At 39.9% G+C, this 11,905-nt stretch overlaps 1 protein-coding gene across 1 annotated transcript; it reads right to left on the bottom strand.

The window, feature by feature from the left end:
- Positions 1-1,934: 1,934 nt before the first annotated feature.
- On the bottom strand, positions 1,935-11,084 carry ANKRD1 (ankyrin repeat domain 1). The gene is made up of 9 exons (XM_025397794.1): positions 10,809-11,084; positions 9,971-10,150; positions 8,934-9,071; positions 8,682-8,789; positions 7,546-7,644; positions 5,979-6,077; positions 5,602-5,700; positions 5,363-5,461; positions 1,935-2,805 (listed from the first exon to the last, which is right to left on the bottom strand). The coding sequence occupies exons 1-9, from the start codon at positions 10,833-10,835 to the stop codon at positions 2,695-2,697; spliced, it is 960 nt and encodes a 319-aa protein (XP_025253579.1). The 5' UTR covers positions 10,836-11,084; the 3' UTR covers positions 1,935-2,694.
- Positions 11,085-11,905: the final 821 nt, after the last annotated feature.

Raw genomic sequence — 11,905 nt, forward strand, 5'->3', positions numbered from 1 at the left:
TGCTGTCAACATTGTTGAAATGACAAAAAAAAAAAAAAGGATTTTGAATATTACATCAACTTAGTTGATAAAGCAGTAACAGGGTTTGAGAGGATGTACTCAATTTTGAAAGATGTTCTATTGATAGTAACATGCTATCAAATAGCATCAGATGCTACAGATAAATCTTTTATGAAAGAGCTAATTGATGTGGTAAGCTCATTGTTGTCTTCTTTTAATAAATTGACGCAGCCACCCGAATCTTCATCAACTACCACCCTCATCAGTCAGCAGCCATCTACATGGAGGGAAGACCCTCCACCAGTAAAAAGATTATGACTCACTGAAGGCTCGGATGATCGTTAGCATTTTTTTTAAGCAATAAAGTATTTTTAAGTTAAGGTATGTGCAATGTTTTTTAGATATCGTGCTATAGCACAATTATTAAATCACAGAATAAAGTAAACATGACTTTTGTATGCACTAGAAAACCAGAAAAATTGTGACTCACTTTATTGTGATATTAGTTTTATTGTGGTGGTCTGGAGGTCAAAAATCATGGACCTGTGTGTTCTCTCCTGGGAGGTCTTTGACACTGCCAGCCCCTGTCCACAAGAATTGTTAAATCTCTAGTTAATTTGCATTTTTCTAATGATCAGTGATCTTGAGCTTTCTTCTCCAGATGTTTGTTGGCCGCATGAATGTCTTCTTTTGAGAAGTGTCTGTTCATGTCCTTTGCCCGCTTTTTTGATGGGGTTGTTTTTTCTTGTAAATTTAAGTTCCTTGTAGATTCTGGATATTAAAGCTTCGTCAGATGGATAGAGTCTGAATGGCAATTATTAAAAAGTCAAGAAATAACAGATGCTGGCAAGATTACAGAAAAATAGGAACACTTTTATACTGTTGATGGGAATGTAAATTAGTTCATCCATTGTGGAAAATGGTGTGGTGATTCCTCAAAGATCTAGAACCAGAAATACCATTTGACCTAGCAATCCCATTATTGGGTATATAACCAAAGGAATATGAATAATTCTATTACAGAGATACATGCATGCATATGTTTATTGCAGCACTATTCACAATTGCAAAGACATGGAACCAACCCAAATGCCCATCAATAATAGACTGCATGAAGAAAATGTGGTAGATATACACCATGGAATACCATGCAGCCATAAAAAGAATGAGATCATGTCCTTTGTAGGGACATGGATGGAGCTAGAGGCCATTATTCTTAGCAAATTAACACAGGAGCAGAAAACCAAACACCACATGTTCTCACTTATAAGTGGGAGCTGAACAATGAGAACACATGGACACAGGGAGGGGAACAAAACACACTGGGACCTGTAGAGGGGTGGGGTGGGAGGAGGGAGAGCATTAGGGAAAATAGCTAATGCATGCTGGGCTTAATACCTAAGTGACGGGTTGATAGCTGCAGCAAACCACCTTGGCACACATTTACCTGTGTAACACCCCTGCACATACTGCACATGTACCCCAGACCTTAAAATTTAAATTAAAAAAAAAAAAAATCACTCGTTAAGCCCTGATGGGAACTTCTTAAGGAATGCGGGTTTACCATGCAGAAATCATTCTGACCACCAGGGGTCTCTTTCTACACATCACTGGGACTGAAGGCTCGCTAGAATTCCTTTGTGTCTTTACGGCTCTCAGCCTAGTTGCTGAGTGTGATGGTGGCATTTCGTGGCCTGTCACCTGGGAGCTTATCAGAAAAGCAGAATCTCAGGCCCCACCTGAGACCAGCTGAATCAGAAATCTGCATTTTAACCAGATCCCCAGGTGATCTGTATACATATTAAATACTGGGAGTGCTGTTGTATGGGATATTTCTAATCCGCAAAACTTGGAAAACAATGGGAGAAAACCCCTCCTATAGAGCTTTTTTTCACATAGGACATTTCCACCACACTTATAGAAGGATTTAGAGGTTTAGAGTTTGCTTGCTTTTATTATGAATATAAAATGTACATACAATACAATATACATTTACACATTTACAGTTTGCATTTCCTTTCATCTTTTTTGAGCAAATTCAATTTTGCATGTCCCAGTTTGCCGCTCCTTCCACTGCCTTGCACTTACACTCATGACGTTCTCTTCACCTGGGTACTCTGTGTACTTGGTTAAAAAAAAAAAAAAAAAAAAAAATCCTGCCTGGGGGTAAAATAGCTGGCTTCACTGTCCTTTTCACAGAATCACTTTCCTTCCATTGTTTCCTTTCCTGTCCCTACATGCCTTCCCTTGCTTCATTCAAACTTCTGCATTAAAAATTCAGGAGAAAAGAGGGCTGCAATAATCAGCCCTCTCTTAGAAACTCTTACATAAGCGAATGACACGTAAGTAGGCACTTGAACTTTGCTCTTTCACCTGGTTTAAGAACTACCTATGGGAGGGCTCTGAAAGTGTTTTATACAAATGAAGCTCTGGTCACCAAATGGATTATCATGAAGGTCTGAATATCAGTAGCGTGGTAGTAAATAAATAAACAGAAATACATAAAAATAAACAGAGTTTCACTAAAGGAAATTTAAACACATATAACCCTGTGCTTTCTCAAAACTTCATTAGGTACATCTTCACAACACGTTGATAAATAGAAACTAGATTTTATGGCTAGTGTCTCTTCTCTTGGGCCATGCCTTCAAAATACCAGTGAACATTTACTGATCAAAGAGTCTGTCGTTTCCCTCAGAATGTGGCTATACGAGAGGTCTTGTAGGAGTTCTCTTTGAGGCTATCGAATATTGCTTTGGTTCCATTCTGCCAGTGTAGCACCAGATCCATCGGCGTCTTCCCAGCCTAATCAAATGAGACAAGGAAACTTGACTTTCAGGTGGGTGACATCTGTCAATTCACATTCTCTGTGTGTGTTTCATGAGGTAAGGATTAGGTATATAACAGTGTTTTACAGTTTCCACTAGTGATCTGCAGTTTGTACTCAAACCAGCCCTTCAGTGTTTCTCAGAGGGATGCTTTTGCGATTTTAGAGTAGAAATCTTTTTCACATGGGACCATTCCAGGTATTGGTAAAATCCATTGTCCCTAGATACTAAGTGTCAAGAGCACCTCAAGTCATTTTGAAATTTATAAAATGCCTCCATACATCTTCCAGTATCCTGTGGAATGGGTTCCGGGAGGTGGCAGCATCCCTCTTGGACCAAGAATCAATGCCTATCCATTTGAACGATAGTTCTTTGATTGATAAGAAATGGTGGTAAATGAGCTGCATCAATAACTTGGCTTAAGTACTCAGGTACTGCTTGGGTACTATTACTGTTCCTGGGAGCAGATTTTTCAGAACTTGTCAGAATTTTCAATGAACTCTCCCAGGAAATTTGTTTTTCTTGGAGTTGATGGCAATGACATGTGTGAACAAATCATTTTTGAGACGAAATTTTGATTTCCCTTATGCACATGTTTCAAGATTTAAAAATATTAAAACCATATCATCTCTCAATTCTTATCTATAGATCTGAGAAGTCCTAATTTTTTCCATCTCTATTCATTGAGAAGTTTCTTTTTAACCCAGTGACTACAAATTGGCAGCTTTGAGATGCAAACCAGAATAGAGACCTGTTTTGTTTTGACCCAAACAGAACTTAGATTTTTGTTAAGATTAGTATGAATTGGCAACAATTGGAAACCAAGAGATTTCCCAACTGGATTTGTGACTTCTATGAAAAAATCAGAAGAGTTAACAACATGGTACCCATGGTTCTACAGAGCAACATAGACTGGGTTGGGGAAGGGCCACCTTTAAAAGAGTTATGTGCACAGACCCTGACAACCACACATTGAAGTCACTTATGCCATTTGCCCGGCACAGTGAGGTCAGCCTGCAGTCAGATTACGCAATCTGTAGGTATTTAAATTAGGGGCCCTATAACTTTCATTTTGGAACTTCCCCACCTTTGTAGTGTCTTTCTCTAGGCACAGTCATCAGTAGACATGAATATAGAGTTTTGGATAATGAGAAAATATTGTATGCTGCTCCCGATCTCCTTTACATGGTATCAATAGGTTATTGATCTTTGGGGAAAACATCAATCCATTGGGTCAATGACATTAATAGTTCCATAAACCTGATGCTAAGATCTAACTGATAATTCAGAGCCCTATTTGTATATTCTGGGCTACTCTTCCAAAAATTCCTTGCACTTCTCTCCATTGAAATTTATATCGTGATTTTTCTGGCTACTTACACAGTCTCCCTAAAGCTGTATGCTGCCATTTGTCTCTGCTGGTAGTGTCTGACTGCCTGAAAAAAACTCTTCACATTTTCTGCAGCTTTCAAGATTTCATTGAACCTGCTCTTTTTCTGATAGTTTAAAAAAATTACTAGATAAGATCAATTCCAATATCTAGACTGAGGGAGCCCTACTGTTAACACTTTCCCACTCCAAGCGATCTTCATTTATCACCATTCTTTGTGTCTGTCACCAAGCCAGATTTTTTTTAAACGGTAAAATATTCTTCTCAGTCTTTGCAACACAAATAAGGGGAGAAAATTATTTGCATTTATATGATGACTGAGTTTCCCTCCCCCCCCCCTTTTTTGTAAAGTGATTCTTCAAAAGCTTCTTTAAATTTATTTCTTCAGAAATTTATACCTGTTCCTCTGGGCAATATTTTTTAAGCTTATATTAGATGGTGTTTGTCTGGAAATTGAGACCATGAGGAAAAGTTGGTTATGTTCCCTGCTTACAGATGAAGTTAAATTAATATGTACTTATACAAGAATTTTCAGGGCCTAAATATAGGAAATTATTTTGAGAGATGTGAAGACAAATCCAAGTGGAGAATGGATAGAAATTATCTGAAAAAAATACAGGCAAAAGCACAGCTACTCCTGGAAGAAAATGGTGACATTTCACATTGCTGTAAGGAGGAAAGGCACTTTCTGAATTACTCAGATTGGACATTGATTAACCTTAGTTCACTGCCTGCACTGACCCTTGTGGAATTTTAGGACATTTTGGAAATGGTGGATGCCTTTATTTCTAACTTCCTCAGCCCTTGCACAGACAGAAATGGCCAAGGCAGATTGAACTTCTAGGTGTTTGTGGGGATGAGCAAATTTTGACTATCTTTCATTTCCAAGACCAAATTGTAAAAGAATTATTATGCACTGTATCAGGCACTGAGGTCATAGAAGTATCTATGGCTTCCCCCATCTCTGGACGTGTGACCTGAGTCCTAACCAAGATAAACACTGTTCTTGGGGAAATGGGCAGGGGCATTTAGACCATCGAAGACCCCTCAAATGCTGCCACTGTGGGAGTCGTTTCACCTATTTAAGAAATGCTCCTGGAAATTGGAAAGCTTGCAAGCGGTGTTTCTTGTTTCCAGTACTTACACAGTTCTTGATGTTGAGATCCGCGCCATACATAATCAGGAGTCTGATCATCTTATAGCGGTTCAGTCTCACCGCATCATGCAACGGGGTATCTCCTTCCTAGAGAAGCAGAGTCAACAGGTTCAGGCTGGGTCTGAGGCCAGGAAGTGGGTCCCGCAAGGGCACCCAGGCTTGGGAGAGTGATTCCAAATACAAAAGCAGTGAAGCTTTGGGAAACCCGAGCGTGTCCAGCTACTCACTCTGTCTTTGGCGTTGAGGTCTGCCTCACAGGCGATAAGATGCTCCGCGCACTCATAGTGGCCAGTCCTCACCGCCACATGCAGCGCTGTGCTGAGCAACTGGAAAATTGGAAAACGCTGCTGATTCGCTAGGAATGAGGACAGAGGCTGTCCCAGACCCCAAGACATGTGCGAGGGGGAGAAGTGGTCACTAGGGTGCCTGCGCACAGCATGGGCCTCCAGATGACTTTAATGGAGAGGCAAGGTTAGGAGATGAAGGAGTAGGGGAGGAGGACGGGCGAGTAGGGGAGAGGGAGGCGGGGGGAAGAATGTGAGAAGTGGAGAAGGGGGGGCAAGGAGGGGGAAGGGGTGAATGAAGGGAGAAGAAGAAGAAATACCTTATCTCGGGCGCTAATTTTTGCTCCTTTATTCAGCAACAATTTTAAAACATCCAGGTTTCCTCCACGGCTTGCCCAGTGGATGGCTGTGGATTCAAGCTACACCGGGACGGAAAAAGACCCAACAATGTGAAGGAGAATGTGGTCTGGGGAATTAGAATCTGGTTGCTAGGGCATCCGTGATAATACTGAGTTGTCCCCATCTAGATCGCCAATTCTAACTGGAGTCAAAGGTTCTTACCAAACGTGTTAGCTAAATTACGTGTGTGTGTGTGTGTGTGCATATGTGTGTCTTATTAGGAGGCTCTTAATAAATCTAATAATGTTTTAAAAGAATAAGAGCGACCATTTATTGAGACAGTTCTCATGCCAACATGGTGCTACACTCTAGACACCTTGATTCTTCCAGCAACATTTTGAGGTAGATGTTACTATGCACATTTTGCAGATAAGAAAAACCAGGTTCCAAAAAGTTCAAGTTTCTAGCCCAAGGAAACACAATTAATAAGAGGCAGAATACATAGTCCAACCCCCATCTGCCTGGAACTTCTAACTACTTTTGTCAAATGTACTCAAAAGTTCTAAACACGTGTATTTAAAAATTCTAGCAGAATAAAAGTTGTCCCTTCCAAAATATTTTAATCTGAATCTGTCACCTCATCTAGGGTCCCTGTCGCTCTTTCTCTATCTCTGTGGGTTTTCTGCTCTCATTTTTGCTAGCACAGCCTCTGTACCTCAACTATAGTCACTTGTGTCTACAGTTGTAACGTGTATAGTTACACCTGGGAGACCCTCTCCTCACTGATCTATGTGGTTGATATGCCCCTGGCCTTAATCCCACACTCAAGATTTTTAGTTTCCATGCAAACTTCATATTTTGTTTCTTTTTTTTTTTTCAAAGTGTTTATGTTTTGGATTCAATTTTGGCCAAGTCCTTTGGATTTCTTTGATATCCCATTTCTGCTTTGCTATAAAGTCAAAATGAGCTGCATTTAAATACATAAAGAATTTTCCCAGCTCAATCTGCAGTTCATAAATTATGCTGCATACTGGTCTTTGTAGAAATCACTGTGATTGAATTATTGAGGTCTGAATAGCAGCTACTTTCCATAGATGCAATTCATTTCATATTCAGTCTAGCCCTAAATCTCATTGGTAACAATTGGCATCTATAATATAAAGTGTACAGCTAGAGAATTCATATATGTTGCTGGCAGCCAAGGGACCATGAGCAGGCTGTCCTGTGAACAATGGAGGGACAAGGCTGTTGAAAGGCAAGTGTCGAAAATGAATGACTAACTCACTGATGAGGATATTGAATTCAGTTGAACAGCTTTCACTTCCTTCTTTTCCCTAAAATATTCCTCTATTTTCAGTATGTATGGAAAATATTTTCACATGACCTACTCTCATCTCCCAACTTTTCTTTATTTGGAGAAATGAGCTTTTGCCTAGTTCTCTCAGATCAATTTTCAGTCCAATCAGTCCGGTTTTGCATTGGAGGTTTTCCGGAGCTTCATATAGTCTACTTCTTTTGGCTCATTCCCAAGCAAAGAAATATATTTACCATATCACGGAATTCGATCTGGGCTCCAGCTTCCATTAACTTCTCCACAATTGCCAAATGTCCTTCCAAGCATGCTCTATGAAGAGCTGTCCGTTTATACTGTCAGAACAGAGATTTTAAAAAGAGATAGCAATAAATATAAAAATGTGCATAAACCCTTTTAAGAGCTATGAAGCTGGAGATTCTGATGACCTAACTGATAGAAACTCAAGTGCTTCTTTATGAATAGAAATGTCAAAGTTAACTAAAGTTGCAGAATCAGAACAATTATCCTGCAACTAATATTTGAGCTTCCTTCAACATACATTTCTAAGGGCTCAAAGGCCTACGTTGAGGAATGTGAACTTAAAGGCTCAAAACTATCTAAATGCTGACGTCTCCCTTTCTTGTATCTTGCACCTTCCTTGTTCATGTAACATTACCATGCAGATCAGACAGTTTTCTTGTATCTGGGACTGTTGCTAGACTGACTATCAAAAAGTTTCCATTCATTTTTAGGAGAATGGGAGACACGTTTTTAGTTCAACTTCAGAAGCGATCCCCAATTTCATTTCATGGGGGAAAGAATACAAAAGGATTAGTGATTTCTGATAAATTGGCTTTATCTGAATGGGCGAATGGACTATTAGAGCTGGAACAACTTTAGGCATTATTTCACTCCAATGCCCCATGTTTACAGATAAGGAAACCACAGCCCAGAGGATGCAAATTAGCTGCTCAAAACCAAATAGCCAAGTAGTGGTACAACTGGCCCCTGAACTCCAGTCTCCAGATTTCCTATCTAGTGTTGACATGTTTGGTTTTAATCCAAGATGATGCTAATTATCTATCTCTAAAGGTGACTCTTTGGCCCACATTAAAATCTTATCACAAGGATCTAAGAAGTTAAAGAAAAACTGAAAAATCAGCCAGATGTATATGAGTGCAAAAGGCAATACAATCCGTAGCACTGATCCAATATCTATTTATTTTTTGGACCACTGAACTCTCCTATTAGGCTCCTGGCACACACAGCAACAGCTGGGGAAACTGTTTCAGGTGGAAGGACTTTGGCATTATATTAGCAAGACTGCAGTAAAGCATAAGAAACATAAAATTAATGAGCTGGATTTTTCAGTGCTTTGCATGAGTCTTACCTCATCACAAACATCTGGGTTGTTCTTGTCTAACAAGAATTTTTCTACTACTGGCAGTTTATTCTCCAGAGCAGCCTTCAGAAACGTAGGCACATCCACAGGTTCCGTCTAAAGCCAAAAAATATAGATATATATACATAGCATGAGAGTTACCGTGAGCTTGCCAACATTCAATCAAACCCTCTACAGATATTTGCTCCCCTGTAGCACAATACTGGACATGTATTACTGGAAACCAAAAAAAGTCCTTACAATGATTTCAGGTTCTGGTTCCTTTACAATGGGAACTTTAGTTTTCCTGTATTTTTTCCTTTTCTTCAGTTGAATGATTATTTCAAGGTCTTCTAAATTTTCAAGCTTTGATCTTTGTTCTAGTTTTTTCTTTTTGAGCTAAAAAAGAAATTCGTATTTCAAAAATATGGTGAGTTCTACTGACAAGCATTCTGGTTGTGTCTAAACTAAATCTGCAAGGTCTGAGATAAACATGTGAACAGTTTGAGCAAAAACATTTTTTAAAAATTATATAAATCTTTGACTTCATTTTAGGGATTTCTTATTCAGATATTTATCTGGGAGTCTAATTTTCAGCTAATTGCCATCATCTTTACTTCGTTGCTTGTAGAATCAGCCCTTGCCTAACTGAGGACACAATCTGGTCTCTAAGTGATGACTTTGTAATTAATGCTGTAAACAAGCTCTAGATTTTTTAAGGATTTTTAAAATTATGCTCAAAACTTGGTTTAATTTTTGAGCATGATAAAAAAGAATCTAACAATAAATGTTAAGCTCTGAAATATCAATGTCATTCTCTTTCACTAGGCAGAGCCTTCTAAAACAGACTGTCCAGGTACCACAGCTAACTAAAGCAACTTTTATCTGTGTTAGTAATTAAGGAAAATTCACCCAGAAACACAGATTGTGTCAACACAGACAGCAGACAGTTAAACAATGATCCAAGGACCACAGACCATGTTATTGAGAAAAAGAGATCTCCCTTGCTTGGGATTAACTACATGGTGTGTAACATCAGGAATTCACTGGACATGTGTATCTTTCAATCAAAACATGGTCACAGCACATTTATTCATTGATTCAGAATTCAGAGGTCATAGTCTTGTCAAAGAATTATTCCCAAAACCTGTTCCATACAAGTTGCCTCTTTATGGGTTAGAATCTGGTAAAGAAACATCTTAATGATTGGGTTTGCTTCTCTCTTCTCCTTCCCTGGCATTTCCAATCCCTGCTCCAGCCCCAACATCCTACTAGTGGATTCCACAGATGGCTCTCACCTCTGCCTCTCGTTGTTTCTCGCTTTTCCACTGTTGCTCCCCCAGGGTCACAGGGTGGGCTGGAAGTGTCTTCAGATCCTCCTGCTTCTCTAAAGTAACAGCAGCCTCATACTCTCCATCTCTAAAATCCTCAGGAAGGAATTCCCCTGCCTCCCCGTTGCCATTCTTCTTCCCAGTGACCTATGAGGGAAGAAGATGGCAGCGTCAGAAGCAGCAGCCTTGTCCTGGGTCCTTCTTCACAGACAATGCTGCAGGAGGCTCTGGGTCCTTCTTTCCTGGGAACAGCCACCTTTGAGCAGTGCACTCTCAGATCTCAAGCTGCGACACATGCACGCTGCTACAAATGTCTCAGAATTAGCTTCAGGTGCTTGTCCTACTCTCTTGGTTAAATCAAAGCTTGGGTTAGGTTGACATATTTAAATCTACTTTTAATCTGCTTAATCACATTTCTTTTAGGAAAGTCACAAACCTTCTCTACTTAATTAAAACTCAACTTTAAGTACTTTTGTTGACGCTTCACCTTGTTGTGAAGTTTCCAGACTTACATTCTTGCAAGAAAACTTCTTGCCTAAGACATTTTGATAACTACATGTGATTCCACACCGTAGTAATAAAACCAAAGGAGAAGATATTAAATAGGAAATATGCAGAGAATTCATTGCTGGTAGCTCCATTTTTTTTTTCCAATTTTACTTGTTTCATCACATCAACCTTTTTCCACATATGACATTTTCAGAGTTCCCTTGCATTATGCCTGAAAGCAAAGGGCATTTCCATTTTCAAACAAAAACCAAGATAAACCAGTTGTCAATTTATTAAATTAATGTATCTTACATACCAGTTCCTCTACTTTCAGTACCATCATGTTGGCTGAAGGAGTCTTGTATGCTTTTCTGTCGTGGAAGGAATCCCTGGAGTTGGCCCTGCTGGGCTCCTCCACACCGGTCAGCTTATATAGCTGGGGCCGGGTGAGATAATCTTCCAACCTGGGAACCCTAGTAACACCCCCGCCCCTACTAGGAGCCAACTCAGAGGCAGGTGAATTTTCATTCCAGACTCAGTGTCTGGGAAGCTGAAGAGGGAGGGGAGGACAAGCTAACCCCGCTGAATATGTGAATCAGGAAGAAATGTGAGAGGGCCATTCCTTTGGTGGTGATCACACCGCTCAGCAATGCAAGTCATCCTATTTGTCAAGAGGCAGGGGACAGCTGTCTGTTGACATTGCACCACATCACTGCCCTTTTTTTTCTTTGTCAGCTTTCATATGACTACCTATCAAGAAAATGTAGATGCCCTACATATCACACCCCAGTAATATCTTTCTGATAAGCAGACTTATCAACACTTCACTTAGGGGAAACTTGCCTCAGGACATCCTATTCCCTGGGTAAACAGCCTAAGGGGAAGGGATCTGGGCCCTAAGGGCACTTGTCTATATCTGTTTGGAATTCTTTGGAGTGATGTCTGGGGCTAAATAGGCCCCATGACATGCCACCTTACCATCATTATAAGAAATTGAAAGCATTCAGTAATGCACTTGTCTTTTATGATGTCACTGGCCATAATTAGCACATGACATGCTTACCGTGTTCTTAAACAGCATAATAATTGCAGCATTTTTTCTTCAAAATGGATCAGAGAGGTCAAGAAATAGAGTATATGAAACCAGCTATTGGCCAGGCACAGTGGCTCACACCTGTTATCCCAACACTTTGGGAGGCAGAGACAGGCAGATCGCTTGAGCTTAGGAGTTCAGTACTAGCCTGGGCAACATGGCAAAATTCCATCTCTACTAAAAATACTACATATATATATATATATGCACACACATACACACATACACACACACGCACACACACACATATGTGAAAAAAAATGGGACCATTTATTAGCAATGGCAGGACTCTGATTAGGTCATTGGGCTGAAGTTCTCAA

This window comes from Theropithecus gelada, chromosome 9, assembly GCF_003255815.1.
Source record: "Theropithecus gelada isolate Dixy chromosome 9, Tgel_1.0, whole genome shotgun sequence".
In the NCBI taxonomy this organism is placed as follows: Eukaryota; Metazoa; Chordata; class Mammalia; order Primates; family Cercopithecidae; genus Theropithecus; species Theropithecus gelada.